Source organism: Pangasianodon hypophthalmus, chromosome 8 (genome assembly GCF_027358585.1).
Source record: "Pangasianodon hypophthalmus isolate fPanHyp1 chromosome 8, fPanHyp1.pri, whole genome shotgun sequence".
NCBI lineage: Eukaryota > Metazoa > Chordata > Actinopteri > Siluriformes > Pangasiidae > Pangasianodon > Pangasianodon hypophthalmus.
In genome coordinates, this window is record NC_069717.1 from 25,186,298 (window position 1) to 25,205,770 (window position 19,473).

At 39.2% G+C, this 19,473-nt stretch overlaps 1 protein-coding gene across 1 annotated transcript; it reads left to right on the forward strand.

Annotated features, from left to right (window-relative positions):
- Positions 1 to 2,891: 2,891 nt before the first annotated feature.
- slc25a37 (solute carrier family 25 member 37) lies at positions 2,892 to 18,055 on the forward strand. The gene is made up of 4 exons (XM_026925488.3): positions 2,892 to 3,292; positions 11,835 to 12,063; positions 12,162 to 12,218; positions 12,407 to 18,055. Exons 1-4 carry the CDS (start codon positions 3,074 to 3,076, stop codon positions 12,940 to 12,942), a joined length of 1,041 nt encoding a protein of 346 aa, XP_026781289.1. The 5' UTR covers positions 2,892 to 3,073; the 3' UTR covers positions 12,943 to 18,055.
- Positions 18,056 to 19,473: the final 1,418 nt, after the last annotated feature.

Below are 19,473 nucleotides of genomic sequence, written 5' to 3' on the forward strand. Positions count from 1 at the left end.
TGTAAAATGAAAATGGTTGTGTAGCAAATTCAAAAGGCCACACAGGGAACCGATACTTTGATTGGGGTTTCAGATCATTTACCCTAGCAAACTGAATCCATGACAGCCACCTAGCACTAGAGATGCTGCATCTGAAGAGTTTCCTCCTGGCTTTACACCCTAATTTAATGTGCTTGTGCTTGGCTGATTGGTGTACCAAGCTGTGCAGTTAAACTCCAGCACTTGTGTTTGTCACCCGTAGTCTGGGACACCATATTTTGGCTCTTTAAATAGTACATTTCAAACGGCACACAGATTAATTCATCTACCAAGTCCATGTTTGTAATTTGTTTATTAATGAGGTAAAATCTGCTGCTAATGATTTCATCATTCATCCATTCATTCATTCAGTCATCTTGAGTAAGCAATTTATCCTGGACAGGATCCAGTCATGGTGGATCCGGAGTCTATCCCGGGAATACACCCCCGGACAGTACGCCAGACCATCACAGGGAATCGTGCAAACTCACACACTCATTCACACCTAGGGGCAATTTTCGTTTTTTTTTTAACTGTAATGTTTTTGGGAGGTGGTAGGAAACCAAAGAAGCCAGAAAAAACCCACATGGTCACGGAGAGAACAAGCGAAACTCCAAACAGTAACCTGTGCTCAGGATCGAAACAGGAACCCTGGAGCTGTGAGATGGTGACGGTACTCACTCTACCATTGTGTCAACAGATTTCTATCGCCATTTCAGAAACATCAAAGCACTGCTTTGTTTAGTCTCTCTAAGCTAAATCATATGATCTGCTAATTCATGTGAAGTATGATGGGAAATGGACCACAGGAACAAATATGGGACAATTTTTATCCATTTTGTCTTTAATTTGGAAAAACTTTATTACAAATCTACATCTGGAATTGTTGATTAACAGGCTGTAATGTTACTAAAAGTGTATTTTCTTTATCCAGTCATTATACTACATCAAAAATATTAGTAGCAAGTTCATTCTGAGATCAGAAACTTGTTGAACGAGGTGTGCGTAACAATGATACTGTGGCCATACAGAGCCTGAGATGGGCTATGGGTTCATGTTCACAAATAAAACCAAGCAACATGAGTAAACTTGTGGGTTGAGTCTGTAGAACAATGCAGAAAAGGGTACAGGCTGTTCCCAATAGTGTCAGGCAGCCTGATAAAGAGAGCACAGCCCCTCTAATCTACAGATCCACCCTCAACAGACCTGCTGCTCCACCCAACACACCCAACATGGGTCAGACCCTGTGGAGGAATGGTGATGATTCAAGTGATAGCTATCATCCGTATGACAGTTTTAAAACGCAGAGAGGACACTAGGCAGATCTACCACTGTATTGTTAATCATCACAAAGTTTTGTTTTTAAAAAGTAGCCATTTTTAAAAAAAAAAAATCCCAGTCTTGCTGAAAGGCCTGTTCCGTGGTGAGGATATTATTTATTTTCCTGTGTATACCGGTAGAGGAAGTACAATTGCATAACATTCAGAGAACAGAACACAAATGTTGCCAGAAAGCTGCAATCAGGCTGTAAAAAGCAGTAACATCCCAAACAAACACAGCCAACAATGTTAAAAATGTGCTTAGGAAAAAAATATTTTAATTCAATTTGTCCTTGCATAAAGATTTCAAAACTGACTTAGGCAGATTTCCTGTGCATGCATCAAGAGACACTTTTAGTTACACAAAATGAAAGTAACGTGAAATACTGTATCCAGCTGCTTTGTGACAATGTTTATGGTAAAAAGAGCTACACAAATAAAATTGAAAAGTTTTTGTTTGTTTTTTTTAAGTGGGTGGGGGTTGGGGGGGGGGGAATACAAACCATTCACAGAGCTGGAGAAGGCGTATAAAAAGACATTGATGTAGTGACACTATTACCAAAAGTAAAAAACACAATGGAAGCAAGACATTAAGAACAACAGAACAGAGCAAGAAACCTAAAAAAAAAATCCTTACAACAAGGGGAATTAAATTCAACATTCAGAAATATCATTTTGATTGTTTCAGATTTGGATGCTGCGTTGCTGCCTTACAACTCCACGCTCCTTGTTTCGATCCTGAGCTCAGGTTACTGTCTGTGAGAAGGTTTGCATGTTTTCCCCGTGTCCGTGTGGGTTTCCTCTGGGTTCTCCGGTTTTCTCCCACCTCCCAAAAACATGCCAGTAGGTGGATATGGGCTTTGTCAATATATATATGTGTGTGTGTGTGTGTGTGTGTGTGTGTGTGTGGTGCCCATACTCCAGGGTATATTCCTGCCTCATACCCACTGTACCCTGACCAGGATAAAGGATAAAGTGGTTACTCATAGTGTGTGTGTATTTCACTATTCTGATATATCTATCTATCTACTTATTTGTTTGTTTGTTTATATTTTAATCTCTTTAATTTTAAATGTAATGTTTAAGTGTCCTCTGTTGCTTTCTGAGAGTTGCCACACTGTATACAATGACAATAAAGTATCTTACTTACTTACTCAGCATCCTTATTTTCGTTAGTTTAATCAGTTTTACTTTTAAACTACTTTTAGTTTAAGAGTTTCACCTAACTAAGCTTTCAACTAGAAGTTCATACATCCCATAAACCTACAGCTTGGCAACAGTATCTGTTTCCATGGTTACATGAATTCCGGTTAACGTATAGAAATCTCGCGAGAGATTCGAGCGCGCGAGGTTTCCTTTCACTGTAAAGAAAATGAGTTAAAAAAAAAAAAAAAAAAAGAAAGAAAAAAACAGGGTTTCATTCATGGCACTTGTTTTGAGTTGCACACAGTCCCGTGGAGAACTCGCTCCACCTCAAGCTACACTTTTTTAAACCCATTTTTTTCATTCGCTCAGTTAGGCGCGACGTCGTCGCTGACCGAAATGACGTCACGCCAGTTCCGTAACTCCGGATGCACGCGGCGGTAGCGTCCGCCAGTCAGACTCGCTGCTGATCCCGGGGGTTGGTGCGAGTGTGTGTGAGAGTGTGTGAGAGTGAGAGTGTGTGTTGTGGCTGGGTCAGGGTGGAAGAAAACCACGCGGGAGCAGTGTACGGTGCAGTGGAGGCTCCTCTCTGCATGGAGCTGCGCGCCGAGCCGGTGGTGGCGAGTCTGGAGATGTCGGAGCTACAAGCCGGAGCAGCAGAAGGGGACGGCGGCGGCGGCGGTGGCGCGTGCTCCGAGGCCGACAGTTATGAGAGTTTGCCGCGGCACGCGTCCTTCAGCACGCACATGACAGCCGGCGCAGTGGCCGGAGTGCTCGAGCACACGGTCATGTATCCGGTGGACTCCGTTAAGGTAAAAAACAAACAAAACAAAACAAAACAGCGTTTCAGGCTCACGTGCACACAGCAACTCTAACTTACTCCTGCAAACTAGTAGGCAGACATGGCTGAATCCGAATCGACTCTATCGTCCCTACACAGGCGCACTTCCAGCCAAACACCGGCCAGAACCTGATCCACTGATACGCCCTTCCTAGTGCGCTCGGTGCTGGGCGTTTAGGACTCGGCCCATGGAGGCGGGCCAGCTGTCGCTAAAGCAGCTAGCTCGCTAAAGGTGTGTGTGTGTGTGTGTGTGTGTGGCGCGCCAGCCATGCGCTCAAGTACCCTGACAGCTCAGTTACTCTCAGCAAGCTAGCTAACTTAGCACTAGTTATATTACATTTCTTTACAGAAAAAAAGGAAAGCTGGAATCTGCGTTTTGTTGTTGTTGTTTTTAAATTGTTAGCTCAGTAGCTTCTCCTCAGTTACTTAGCAAACACTAAAAAGTTGGACATTATATAAAGGACAAAATACACCAAAGTAGAACACAAGTTAAAATTTAGACACTAAATGTTCAGTATATTTTCTCCTCACAACGTTTCATGTTTACATTGCGGAGTTTTAATGAACCTCATAACTCAAAAAAATATAATTAATAAATATAAACATAAATACAGGCCCGACCATGGTCAAGTTTTACATTAAATTAGTTTCCTATCATTAATGACCTAAAAAAACAAAAAACAAAACAACAACCCTGAAGTCATTAATCACTTCAGGTTGTTTCCTGTCCTCCAGCTGTATCTGCTGTAATCTGATAACTGGTCGTTTCCGGTTTTCCCAGTTTTCCTCATGCGCATTTTATAGCAGGAATTACCACTGAAAGTTGAGTAAGCTGAAAACTAGCTAGTGAGCAAAGGGGTTTTTGTCCATGGAGTGTCAGTTTTCAGTGATAAACACTCATGTTATACATGTGTTCGAGCTCCAACACTTCATAACGTGTCATTATAGCAGTATGACGTGTCACTGAAGACCCTAAAAACCCAAACAGGATTTGTAGCTATGTTTAAGCTAAACCTTGTTAGCTGTTTACTGCAACTGCAAAGCCACTCAGCATAACCATCTGAAGAATAACTTAGGATTAATTCAACTCGATTTTAACTGTATAGCACTTTTAAGAATGGACATTGTCACAAAGCGGCTTTACAGAAATATATAGATTCAGGATGTAAATGTTACATTTATAAATTTATTCCTAATGAGCAAGCCAGAGGCGCTGGTGGCAAGGAAAAACTCCCTGAGACAATATGAGGAAGAAACCTTGAGAAGAACCAGACTCAGGAGGAAACCCATCCTTATCAGAGTGATACCGGATAGCATAGTGCGATTATAAAAAATTCCCCTCTGTAACTATGTACTTCCAGGTCAAAGAGTGCAATTGTGTAACAGAAAATTCGGTATAGTTTTAACATGATGTCTATTTTGTTGAAGTTAGGAACTAAGGTTTAAGACTTGCTGAATAACATCAAATTCAGATTGAATAGTGTTTATTTATTTGTACAGAGCCATACCTACTGCACAGGGATAAGATGCTCCAATTCCATTTTCAATACAGTACCGATATCAGAGCGCTGAGTAGCATCCAAAACCTGATACTGATCAGATACTGAACTTTTTTTTTTTTTTTTTTTTTTGTGAGAGAGTGACTCCTTGTGCACATCTATGCCAAATCAGGTGGTGGTCAAATGATAAACTCATTAGCTAGTCCACCAGACAAGAGAAATCTCCAATGTGATGTCCAGTCCCATGTTTTGTTTGTTCAGAAACCTAAATGACTTGGCTAAAAAGTGGTAGCTAACAACGTATAATTACCTTCTTATAACAAACTTTACACTGTAGCACATCCTGTTTTGCGGCTGCGGCAAAGTGTCAACAAGTCGTTGCGCAACGTTTTTTCCAAACGTCAAAGGGTTGTTGTTTTTTCAAACGTCTTTATTTTATATGTTTAACCACAAGGTGACTGCATGTTCCAGCAGGAGAGTTATATGACAAGTTTGTGCTTGACTTTATTTTGCTTGGTTTCATCAGCATTTCCACATATCCACATGTTTCTGATTCTGAAGAAGATCATCTGTCACGAGTGCACGCTTATTAACCTAACTAGCAGTAAAGCTATTTTAGGGTCAGCTAGCTTGCACCTTGGTTGATGTGTGTAGTGCAGCAGGTGGTGGGATTCGGAACGAGTAGCTCACGCAACTGGAACAGCATTGCAGTGTATCGCAGCACTGTGTCACGCATGAAGTTTAAACATAGCTATTCACCAAGTGAAAACTTTTGTTTTGTTTATGTAAAATATCAGACACATGACGTGTCCTGTGTCAGATTTGTGTCATGTCAATCAAAAAAACACACATTCACAGACAAATCAGTGGATCAGGTCAGATCCGAATCCAATGTTTCGGATCAGTTTTGGCTTTAGTAGTTTTAGTTTGGTTTGCTACATTCCTACTTTTGATATCAAATGTACTATTTAACTGCATTATGGTAGTTATGCCTAATAAAACATGCTGGTTGGAATGTACCAAATCTGTAGAATATGTTTTTTATATATATATATTTTGTAAATGTAGCCTCATTTGTTGCACTGGATGTTAAGCAGTAGTCTTGTGATGGAGAAAATGCCAGGGTGTTATTCTGTGCCAAGTCAGCACTAATCTTCAGTCCTGCTTCAGTTCAGGCCGTTAAAACAACAGGTCATTCATATATGTGCCGAACTCAGTGAACAAAGTTTTGGACCAGGGAAGTGTTAGTCCTGTGAGCCTTTTGGATAAGCAAAGGTGAAGGCTATGAACAAAAGCTGCTGCTGGAATGAAAGCCATCACACAACCCCTAGTAGTGTTAAAATGCATGGTCTGGAAATGATATGACGTACCGTCTGATAAGGCCTGAGGGCTATTCAGCACGGCTCTCATTGCCTATTGTCAATGTTTCCTTCGACTCTGCCAGAATGCGCTCGAAGTGTGGTTTGACCAGCACATAGTACGTGTCTGGACAGCACATAGCCCGGATAGTTGCTTGACAAACCGAGCAGGTTTGGACTTCATCTGGAAGGAAGTGGGCTGTAATTTCGTAATGTCTACGTGTATGTGTCAAAGTGCGAATCAACAAAAGACCTACATCTAATTCATGCATCCTATATAGACTGTGTAGTTGCACAGAAATACTGATAAACAATAGACGATGATGAATACAAGACAGTGAGGCAGTTTACACAAGCTTAAAAAGTATAAAAGGCGAGTGAAAGGTCTTAGTTGCAATAAAACTAAGAATAAGACATTGGAAATAGAAAGGAACGAGTAAACACCAGGAAACAGCTTTTATCTGTTAACATAGCAAGGATTCCAAGGCTATTTTGCGATCCATCGAAACCACGACTCTTGCCATTGATGTCGCTGGGCAGTGTGTTAGCACACAACAGTCATGACACTGTGTAAAACTGATAACCCCATTCATTTAAAAAAGTCCACCAAACCGTTATGTACAATGAGTTAGCCAGGTGGAGCAGAGGAGGTTACTGTGAGATGTTTATTTAGCATTTTTTGAAGGAGTCTCCAGTGTTAGCCGTTGTAGCAGTCAGACGTAAAGCTGTAACTTTAATTTGTCTGACATGGGAAATTTGTCCACATGGAGGAACTAACCTCAAGACATTCCACAACATTAAATATACCTATAAATGAATACAATTGTATTATTTAATTAATGAAATGTAATTGGTGGCACATTGCTGTGGTATAGGGGGAGTAAAATACTTCAGGATGTGCTGTTATTGGAAAATAATCAACTTCTTGCATTGGGCCACATTACATCGCCCTGTCGTTGATTATTTTCATATAACAACACTCCCCAAAGTGTTTCACTCCTTGATGTCATGTTAATTTGTCTCTGTACGCTTTTCGGAGATGTTGGCGATGTGTTTATAACAGTTGGAAGCAGCTAGTGAGGTGTTATTTTGTACTTATAATTTTATTTACCTTGCTTTTCATTGTTAAATAATATATGTTTGTAAATAACTGTCATTAAACTTAAAATTTCACCTTCAGTTGGCAGTTTGTTAGCAAACATATCATAATGCGTTCAAGTATCGCAATATGATATTTTTGTCTTATTGCTCGTGGCTATACACGACCATCTTGTCTTAATCCATAACACACACAGCTGTGTTTTAGATCTTTTTCCTAATAGATGCCCCCTCAAAGTCTTTTGTGTGTGTGTGTTTTGTTTTATGAGCAAGGCTGCAGCATAGTTTGTTTGAAATTTGTTAAAATGAATTCTCATAAGTGAATATAATAAGCCTTTTAGGAGTGCTCACTTGCTCACATATTTACCGACTGCGGTTAAAGTTTTGTTAATATTATACTAACGCTAGTGACTAGCAGGATGTGTCAGTTGGAACATAAGCCACTTTGGGGGAAAAAAAAGATACTGAAATATGTGTGTGAAGGAGACTGGGAGCTGGGTGCGTGTGTATGTGCATGTGTGCCACTCTCCTAACAACTGAAGAGGAACACGGAAAACAGCACAGAGTTTCATTCAAGAAGTGTGCTGAACGTGTTACAAGCTCTTCCCACTTTAGATTTTTTTTTTTTTTTTTTTTTTTTATGTTGGCAGGTACGTCAGTGCTCTGACGCTTGCCAAGACAAACACAGTGTGTTGTAAGCGAATGACAGCACTTCCGCTAATAGTAAAAGTCCAGAGCGATGCAACTGGAATTTCTAACGTGACGGAAATAATCAGGAGTTGGGTAATGCTATTGTGTGTGTGTGTAAAAGTGTGTGGGCCTGAAGTTTTCAGTGTAACCTTTGTGCACAGTGAGTAATTGAGTAATAGCGTCCCACAGGTCCCATAAGCGAGACATAGCACACTCAGTAATGCTGTTTAAAGTATGATGCCTTTGTAATGGTTATTCTTATCTAATCTAGCCAACATCAGACACATACTAACAGCGATAATTGACTGTTATATGATTATATTGGTTCAGTTGTGCCTTTTTTTTTTTTTTTTTTTTTTTTTTTTTTTTTTTTTTTTTTTTTTTTTTTTTTTTTTTTTTTTTTTTTAAACATAGACATTTGTTTTGCATATATTTTACTACCATGGCTGTAATTAAAGACAGCAGAAAAGCATTTCAGGATACAGTACAGTATTTTATCTGTATTCGAACACAGGGATTTGACCGGATGATTGTTAGAGGCTTTATATGATGCTGAACGCCTACTCCTGCCCCCTTTTTCATCTCATCAAGTCCCACATCTATCCTACAGCAGCAACCTGTTGGGGCTAACAAACACATGCTTTCTCTGAGACATGTGAATCGAACCTCTGCATCGTTCAAATTGCTTCATTCAAATTGAATCTAACCCCTGCACCTTTTCGACCTGCTGCATCACAGGGCAGCGTAACACAATCAGAGGAAAGCACTATCCGCCCTCTTCCGCATACATCAGCTCACAGATGCCTACAATTGGCTAGTGTCACTGTGATTGACAGGGGAGAGAGAGTAATACTATTCCTCCCATGACCAGTTTTGCTTTCTTGACTCCCGGCCACAGATGGCTGTGGCGTCACTGGGACTTGAACTCATGATCAGTCAATGCTAATCAGCTTGTGGGAGAGCTGGGAGGAGTGGCAGGGCGTGTGCTCTTATCTCACTGGACCAGAGGTATACGGCCCAGTGTTCAGTCACTTTCTTACACATGAAGGACGGCACTGTACAGCTGGTTAGGGCACTGGCGCGCGCACACACACAAACGTATACATCTACTATATTATCAAGTCTCTGACCTCTGTACTAGTAGATTGTATGCTAACTCTTTCTGTGCTTTACTCTTTACTGTAAACAGTCTACATGTGTGACAGCCTTGGAAAAACCTTCACAAGGTCAAACTTGACATTTTCCACAATATGTAGTTCAGAAAACTACTTTTCTGAACTGAAATCAGTCTATATGTGAGCCAGCCTTGGAAAAACCTTCACAAGGTGAAACTTGACATTTTCCACAATATGTAGTTCAGAAAACTACTTTTCTGAACTGAAATCTGTTTCTCTTCTGTATGTATTTCAACCACAAATAAAGCCATAGCAGTCTCGAGTCTTGATAACCTACACTACTTATGGAAAGACAACATTACTGGCACGTTTTAAAGAATTATAAGCTTACAATGAGAAATGAGTTCTCACTTTGATTATCAGCATCATCCACATCCCTCTCTGTCTCATCACTTGAGGTAAAAATCACTCCCAGCATTTGAACATGAGCCTCATCTGCATTTGTCACTCCTCTGATCTCTGTTCACGCTCACATCAGTGGGAAATAATGGCTGATTCATGTGTTCAGTTGTATTCTGTCAGCCAAATTTCTTCAAAAATGTCTTTTTATTAGATTATTAAACATTTTTAAATCTGTGCGTGTAAGCGCTCTTCTCTGTTTTGATGATGATGTGTGACTGCTGAACTGATTAGGCACGTAACTATCCAAAAACCTGATCAAATCATGATAAAGTCATACTTAGCGAGGTAGCGAGGTTTTAAACATCGTTAGACAAACTGGTTGTTTTTCTTGATGCATTTGTTCAACTGGTTCCTTATACAACATGATCTTTGCCACCACTTGCCAAGGCGAGATCATTTCCTCCTCACTTTGATCAAATATAATTACGTTTTTGTAAATTAGAGATGTCACGGTGTATCACTGGCAGGAAAACACAATATTGGTCAAAACCCGATTTGCCGTTTTTGTCTGTTTTCCAGAATTCAGCTGTTGGAACTTCTGACGGGTTTTCCCAGACCGTCACACATGTGCCTAGTCAAGTTTTTTAAATATTAGTCAGACAGTCATTTCCTGGTAGGCCTCGTAGCTCCTGGGTCCAACAGAATATGTGCGAAAAAGTGCTTTTTATTCAGTAAAAAGTGCTAATGTATGTTGTTTTAGTTCCCTCAAAACATAGTCAGGATGTTGAAAGATAGCATTCAAGTCTGATTAGAGCTTTTGTTTTATATGTGATAGCAGGAGAGTTATATGAGGCTTAGCACAAGACTTTATTTTGTTTGGCTCGTCAGTGTTTCCACATATCTGTGCTGCTGATTCTGAAGAGATTATCGGTCATGTGCGCACACTAATGAATTTAGAGTGGACTACACCCGGCCAGTCAGGATCAGGATTAACCAACCAAAAACACAGATCAGTCCAAGGCCTGCAGGACAAACCGGTCAGGGTTAATAAGGTGAGGCGCTAAATATTTATAGTGCTAAAGTAAAAATATTGTTGTTAGCATTTTGGATGCAGATTAGAGAAGTCGCATTTCAGGGGCGTAGAGTCGAGATGGCATTAATCATTAATTGAAAACTGGTAGTTGACTCTGCTACAGATCACTATCACATGCATAGACACACTTATGCACACACACACACACACACACGCACACGCACATTCATGCACAACCACACATGTATGCACACACACAAACATCTTGCCCATGTTCCAGGCTGGGTCAGGAAACAAGGTTTATGCATTTTAGTGTTTTTTCTTAAATGAAAAATGACACACACACACACACACACACCCACCCTTCCTCGCTTCCTCACTGCAGAGGACTCGAGGGGTTGAGAAGGAAGAAAAACTAGTGCATGTACATTCTGCTAATCTTGCTGCAAAGAAGTTGTAATCTCCCTGTGATATTTAGTGTGTAATTACAGCAGCGAGGAGGAGGAGGCCTTCGCCCTGTCACACTTCGTGCCATGTTTACTGTAATTGTATGAATTGCACAAAGAAAACAGAGGATTATTCTTAAACCCACTGCGGCTGTCTTCTGTGATGAGTGTGTTTTAGCTGCTGTGTTTCAGCTGCCGTTTCGGACAGTCATGCCTGGATATACACAATAATCCTAAAACAAACTAGTTTCTTAGCCTCAGCTCACGTACCGTAGCGTAAGAGTGTAAAACAGGCTCAGGCTTGCAGTTAATCATATTTAAGTCATGATTAAAATGATTAAACGTAATTAACTGAAGCTAGATTGGATAATTTTAGATATTATTTTTTTTGGTTGACTCACAAGCTCGATCATGTTTTAACAGTCGCTTGTTGCATGCCTGAGTGGCGTATTTTTGTGTGTTTGTTTATATTTAGCATTCAGCATCACAATTAAATGTGGTCAAGAGGCAATGTTAAATATAAATCTTAAATGTTATATAAACAGCCTCTGTTAGAAAGCTTCACCAAATCTTTTTTTTTTTTTTTTTTTTTTTTTTTTTTTTTTTTTGGGACTTTTATCGACTGTGTCCGCCATACAAGTTACCACATGTTAAAAAACATGTCTGATTCTGGCTATACGGCGTGATTATACAGTGTTCATGTTTTTCTATGTTCACATTTTTGTCAGTATTTCAGTAAAAAAGTGATTCACGGATTCGATCCAGAGCTCAGTTTGTAATGTCACAAAGCAGATACAATGACTTGAACTTATCACAGTCTGTAATTTTTAAGCACATTTTTAAGAGCTTATCGTTTTTCGTCCTCCCCTCAGACGCGTATGCAGAGTTTACAGCCAGACCCGAAGGCTCAGTACCGCAGTGTGTATGGGGCTCTGAAACAAATCGTAACAACCGAGGGCCTCCTGCGGCCCCTCAGAGGCCTCAACATCACGGTGTTGGGGGCGGGGCCGGCCCACGCGCTCTACTTTGCGTGCTACGAGCAGATCAAGCGCAGCCTCAGCAACGTCATTCAGAACGGCGGCAACAGCCACATCGCCAACGGTGCGTATGAGTGAAGACATCACTGGTCCTTACTGTGCAGGAAGTGTGGAGAAGAGATGTAACATAAAGTGTCTGGGTTTGCTCCTTTTTCCTCGCAGGCCTGGCGGGAAGCGTCGCCACCCTGCTCCATGATGCAGTCATGAACCCTGCTGAAGGTAACACAGCACTGTTTCAGTTATTATGTTATCATATTCTGTGTCTGAGTGCATTTTTGTGGCCACCTATTCACTCTCACAGGGATTTAATACTGGCATTGTGTAATACTGCTTGCTATGTAATAGTATGTGATACTCAGGCTGGTTAACTAGTGGGTGAGCCTTGCCTAATTTCTCTCCTCTTTTAGTGGTGAAGCAGCGCATGCAGATGTATAACTCGCCGTACCGAGGCCTGTGTGACTGCGTGCTGACAGTTAGTCGTAAAGAGGGCTTGGCCGCCTTCTACCGCAGCTACAGCACGCAGCTCACCATGAACATCCCATTCCAGGCTCTGCACTTTATCACGTACGAGCTGATGCAGGAGCGGCTCAACCCACAGCGCCAGTACTGGCCGGGAACGCACATGGTGTCGGGCGCCGCAGCGGGCGCCGTGTCAGCCGCACTCACCACACCGCTCGATGTGTGCAAGACGCTGCTGAACACGCAGGAGGACGTGGCGTTAAATTCGGCTCGCATCAGCGGCCATCTTTCAGGCATGGCCAATGCCTTCAGGACAGTCTACAGGCTGGGAGGCTTGCCTGCCTTCTTTAAGGGTATGCAAGCACGCGTCATTTACCAGATGCCTTCAACTGCCATCGCCTGGTCCGTCTACGAGTCCTTCAAGTACTTCCTGACCCGGGATGAAGAGAGCAGCTTGGGACGGGACAGGACGAGTCAAACATGAAGAGCTCGGAAGGAACTTCTGGACCAAATCAGCACTAATCACAGAGGAGCCGTTGTCCGTCACAGCGTTTTTGTCTCCACCACACTTTAATAGTGTAGACAAAGACGTATGTTTGTGATCACGTTTTTGGTTCCGTTTAAACTACTTTATTTATTGGAAGGCGTTTTTGCTGTTACAAGCAGGAAAATTTATGTAGGCAAATTAATAGCCACTGCTAAATACGCACAAATATAGAATAGAAAGAAGGAGTGATCTTATATCTCCTGTCATTTAACACCAGCACCTAGGGCCTGAATCGTTATCTTTATCATAACGAAATTGTTTTATTACTGAATTGCTAAACGGATCATGCTCTGTATTGGTGTTGAGTGGTCGGTGCCACAGCGGGCCTTTGGAATCAGACCCAGATTTCCATACTTCCATTCCATATGTTTTCCTGGGTGACAGCAGACAGGCACGTTTACCTCTATCTGTGCGTTTCGAGTTATATGTAGGAAATTTGTACGTTTCTTTTTTTTTTTTAGCTTCTCGGGATGATGAAAGTCCTGTAGGTCTTTGTTTTGACCAGCTATGATTTTATACAAGTGCTCTTCATTGGCGAACACTGCCTTTACTTCATGCATTTGCTTCAACTGCAGACCTTTTCCACCATTAGTGGACTGTATTTTAGTCACTCCTGACATTTGGAGACCTTGTAGCTTAAACTTGGTGAACTACTGACAGCTACAGCAAGAGGCTTTAATATTACAGATAAGCAGCTGGCTGATAAAAATATTTTAGCAAAACACTTAAGTAATAATGATGATATCTAGTAAAATTTACTTACAAACTTGCGCAATAATCTAAGTGCATTTTCACATATTGTTTAATTAAAGGTCCTATAAGCCCCGCCTCCTCCGATTTTTCATCATTTGCCACAGCCAGTTACAGCTGGGTTTCTGCCCCCAGGTTTGCTCTGTTTGGCTGCTGGTAACCAGAGAAGGGAAGTGGGAGGCTATCTGCTCTCTAAAGCCCCATTTTGGTCAACATTTGGTCATTTCATGCATCTTGAGTAATACAGTTATATCTGGATGGAGTTTACTGACATAAAAGTGTAAATGCAACCAGATTTAAATCTGATCGCACAAACCAATTCAGGAGATCTGAGAGACATTCTATCCACATATTATAAAAGTGTAAATGTATCGGGCTTTCCAAGTCACATTCGAAAACCAAAATCCCGCCCAATAGGTGATGCATGTGTACCATTATAAAAATATTACAAGATTAAAAATGATACAAGCCCATCTTATTTAAAAAAACAAAAAAAACAAACAACACTGACAGCTGGCGTTGGGTCTGTCTGTTGCGTTTATTTATTTATTTTTTAAATTTCAAAATGAAAATGAGAAAACAATGAAACAGTGTTTTGTTATTTTTTTGTTTTTTTTTAATAGAAAAACAAAAAGAATTTTTTTTTTTCCTAAAATTATTTTTAAAACAAAATATTGTCCGGTCTTTAATTGTTGCAACTTATTTCACCACACAAAGTCTAGAAGTCCTATGTTCATGAAAATGTTTTTAAAAAAAATTCTATTCATGAAATAATACAAATCTGAACAAATTGCCACTTTTGTACATTTCAGTGTGAAAAGAGTCAACCTAGAAATACAAGTATGCTAATCTACATGCTCTTTTCTCTGGTTAAGATGTGTACTCTGGAGCCTTATTCTATTAATGATAAAAAATGGGATCAGAATAAGCACATATAAAATTTGGGTAATTAAAATACTCTTAAATTGCAGCACCTGGAAAATCCTGCTGATGTTTTCAGGTGCCATCTCGTCCTGCTTTACCGTCCTCTTAAAAAGCATGTAACGAGCATATAGTGATCTATATCAGCAGTACATCAGGCACTAACAGCAATCTTTAAATTAACCTTCTTGCTGCTGACTTCCCAGTAATAGCTGTTACACATCTGAGTCATTCAAGATCGTTGATTCTTATTTAGCCTCAGAAATGACTCTGAAATGATGATAAACAAGCAAAGGAGAAATACCGGAGTTTATTTGCAATTTTTTTTTTGTTTTAAAGTCAAACACTGTTTTGAAAATCTCAGTTGCGTATCTTTTTTTTCCATTCCATTTTTTCCATTTTCCAAATGAACGCAACATACACAGACAAGACTCAAATGGAATGAGCTTTGCATATTAACGCACAAATTGGCTCTAAATGCTGACAATTACAGCAAAACTATATAATCGTGGGCATTTCTGAGCTCATGTATGTGGAAGAGGGTAGATAGTACTTTCCTCCGAATGTGTTAGACTAAATAAACACGTTCTTCAAATCTGGGACCATGTTTTTTTTAACGCTCTTTTCATTTTTTTAAAATATGATATTCGGTTTACTCAAGTTACACAGTATAGTTTCACTGCTAGCTACATATCTGTATCCGTCTCTCCTGTAAGTGGCCTTGCGAGTTCCTTTTTGTATTATAAACCTAAACTTGTATGTGCATTTAGTAACCTGCGGATGCACAAGCCTTGAAAGTTTGCATAACTCACACTCCTTAAGAAGGTACAAAAGCTGTTAATGGGCAGCAAACTGTTTCGACTCGAGTTTGGCTTGTCTTTGAGCATCAAGTGCTTGGCACTGAAATCACGCACAACAGTGTAAAGATCTTGGAATTGTATTGTAAACAATGTATTATATGACAAAGGGGTGCCACCTTTTTGTCTCCAATTTTTAGCTCTTATTTTAGAGCACGTGTGTATGCTGGTCCCGGTGTCGGACCAACAACCTAACACTCACCAAATGTAGGCCTACACATCTCATGTTTTTATATTTCCTTAATCAACATTTCGGGTGTACATATTGAGTAATTCTTAAACTAATCTTGTAGGAAACGAAACAAAACAAAATGGAACATTTTTAGCACATCATGATTTTATTTAACTTGTGGACAATCGGAATCTTGTGCTTTTATGATCTATGCAGCTTTATCCCATACTAACTATGGGTTACAAACAGGGATCTTTTTGTTAATTTGTGTGTGAAGCTGATTTATTATGTAACTTTGCCAATATAGACCTTCTTATTTAGCGGAAGGTACTTTATTTGTTGCTTTACATTCTTTCATGACTCTTTATTTTCCCTTCTCTCTGGAAGTGATGGACATTCCTTTAAATTCCACTAAAATTTTGGATCCACAAGTTATTTGTTTGTCTGTTTTTGATTAAATGTTTATTGGTTTTATGTTTCACTGTCTCATGTAGTGTTGAAACCATTTACACCTATAACACTGGCTATGTTTACATGCAAAGACTTAGACCAATCCGAATTCAGATCATCAAATCCAAATTCATCCGAATTCAACAGAGATAGCAAAACACAGTGAGTGGAAGAGTTTAGGACTGCAGTAAAGTTGCTCAGAATTTGATATTTGCCAAACATTCAGGAGAAAGGAAATGCGCACATCCTATAAATAATGTCAGACTGGACCTAATGTAATCTGTTTGGTGGACATTTTGGTAATAAAAAACTTGAAGGCTCCAATAAGCAGCCAGAAAATGTTTGGACACTGGGGGTCCGTGACATTTATTTTGCAGTTAAAGGGAGATTGCCACAGCCATCCATCAGTGGAGCAAAATTGGCCATTCTCTTTGGGTAGTTGTGCTGGCGTAGCACTGTCCCACTGTCAATTACAGCGACACTAGCCAATCATGGGCATCTGGGAGCGCATGTATGTGGAAGAGGGTAGATAGCGCTTTCTTCTGACTGTCTTACGCTGCCCTGTGACGCAGCTTGAGCAGCAGTTTGAAAAGATTCGGTTGGCTGAGTCTTGGAAGAAGCATGTGTTAGCTTTAATTTTCCCTGGTTGATAGCTGTTGTATGATAGGGGAGAGCTGGATGGCGGTCGGGAATAAGCAGGTGACCAAATTAGGAAAAAATGGCAGGGGAAAAGGGGGGGAGTTCCTGGCTGCAAAAAAATTTGAGAACCTTAGGTCTAAGAGATTTGGACATTAGCAGTTCAGCTGTAAGTCAGTGAACTTTTAGAAATAATGCTGATAGAATGAATGAAAATATTTTGATCATCGCCCAGAGAGCATTTGAGTAAAGGTGATAAATTGCTTTTGCTCAACTTTTATCAAAGTTTTTCCCCCTTTTTTACTGTGTGCATGTGCTGTATCCTCACTGAATGCCTAGCGAACAGTCTACACAAAGCTGAGCATACTTTATTTTCGGGCAATTGAAGAGTAACACCAGTAATATGAACCGTGTTTTCTCATGGGACCTTTTTTTTTTTTTTAACCATCAGGAGCACACTGTGATGCACGTACAAACTGACTCTGAAATTACTGAAAATCAAAGAAATACTGAAATAAATCAGACGCCAAGGTTTACATTGCTAATATTCTTGTTACTCTTCTTATTTTAATGAATTACCCACTTCTTTCACAGTTTTATTCAGATTGGCCTTTATTCTGATTGAGCTGTCTTTACTGGATTATTAACAGATTGTTAGGCTGCATGTAAACATAGCTAATGCCTTTGTACAGTAATGAAAGACCCAAAGATTTAGAGATAAATGTCTAAAAACAGATTTAATAGTGATGTTAATGTTATCAGCTTAAGGAATGAGTTCATTAGGAATAGTTTCCTTAAAGAGGAACCTTTAATTGCTGTTTTAGTTGTGTTTTATTTGTCAGCTTAAGCTTGTATTAGATGCACAGATGCTCTATTATAACCTGCTTTTTCGAATCTTGTACGCAGAGTCTTGCAGCATAGCCTGAGATTGAATATCTTGATAGACGCGCAAAACCTTTTTCTTGCAAAGGTTTTATTGCTTTAGGTCCTTCTCATATTTTCCATTGTGATTCCCTTCTGGCTCTCTGCTCATTCCATATCTTCTTCCTCCTCGGTTTGGTTTGAAGAATCTGAAGAATCTAATACAGCTGCTTTCTTCATGCACAATACCGGAAGGATTTTGAACACAGAGTGCCATTTAGAGTACTAAAGATACCAAGCATTGGAAAAAATAACATGCAAAAAAAGCTTGATTTGTGAAAATGCTGCTACAGTTTGTAACACTGGAGCTGAAATAAAGTTACGTGATTAAATGTGTTCCTCACTGAGTTTTTCATGAGTATTTATTTTGTAATTCGAAGTTTGTATGGATGCTGTAAGGTGATATTTAATTGAAGGCAGCATGAACACAACTATGGCTAGGTGATATGACGATACAATATCAATATTGTGATAAATTATGTCAATATGTTTTCTGAGATATGGTGGATATTGTGATATTAAAATTAATTTTTTTTAATAATTACAAACTCACTGAAAGTAGCAAAATTTTATATTTTGAATTCTAATTTTATATATCTTAAATTCTAAAATTTTAATGCTTTTTCACTTTCAGTGTTAAGTGTATATTTTTTATAAATTAAAATGTTATTTTAATGCAATAATTAGAATAAAAAATAAATGTAGTATGAATTTGTTTATTAATATTAAACAAATATATAAAGAATATTATTTAAAACCAATTATTATCAATAACATTATTAATATTATTAATTATTATTATTTAAAACCAAATTTTTTTTTTTAGGTTTGTGGGCAAACAATACATGTGTATTGTAGAAATATCTTCTTTGGCGTCATATGATCTCAGACAAAACATGTCCAAGGCAAAGTTCAGGTTTGGTTTAAAAAAAAAATCCCAAATTTTGAACAGCCCACAGAGTCCCATTAGATCAATTATTAAAAATGGAAAGAATATGTCTTAAATAAGGCTGTCCACCAAAATTCAGTGGGTAAAGAGGGCACTAGTCAGAGAAGCAGCAAAGAAGCCAAGCGGAAACTCAGAACATGATGCTAACACCACCATGCTTTTTGAAAACTATTGATGCCCCCTTCTTTATTATGGACTTTTTTTTGTGCAGATTCATGACATATAAGTCCATTTCAGTTCCATGTTGTAACACTACAAAATGTGGAAAAGTTCAAGGGGGTGAATACTTGTGCAAGACACTTTATATAGTATATATCAATATTAATTAAATTATTTGTGATGGCTATTGCTGCTAGGGGAATGTTATATAAAACAGGGTTCTCAACATTTTTGCAGCTATTGACCCCTTTAACTATTTCAAAATTAATTAAATATGTGCAGTAATATTCTGGTTATTTATTAGAGCCTCAGAGCTTTTTTTATTCATGAACATGTTGACATTATAGACTTACTTGTTTAAGAGTCACTGAGGTTTGCATTATACCCGTTTAATACAGGTGACCAGAGAAATGAGTTAATAAATGTAAGAATGTAGGAATAACATATTTGATAACTGTGTTTTCTGGCACTGTAACAAAATTAAAACAAAATCACAGAACCTCCAGTTATACTTCACTTTAAGAACCACTGATCTACAGACCCAACAAAAACAATAGCTGTGCTACACAACCACTTGAGGGCGCCACAGACTTGAATTATATGTATGTTGCTTCTGTTTCTGTGAACCTTTCATTACAAGCCATAGTTAGGGG

Coding starts and splice junctions, on each gene's coding strand:
- slc25a37 (XM_026925488.3), top strand. CDS start 3,074: ATGGAGCTGCGCGCCGAGCCGGTGGTGGCGAGTCTGGAGATGTCGGAG. Junction 3,293..11,834: donor ATCCGGTGGACTCCGTTAAG/GTAAAAAACAAA, acceptor TCCTCCCCTCAG/ACGCGTATGCAGAGTTTACA. Junction 12,064..12,161: donor CAACAGCCACATCGCCAACG/GTGCGTATGAGT, acceptor TTTTCCTCGCAG/GCCTGGCGGGAAGCGTCGCC.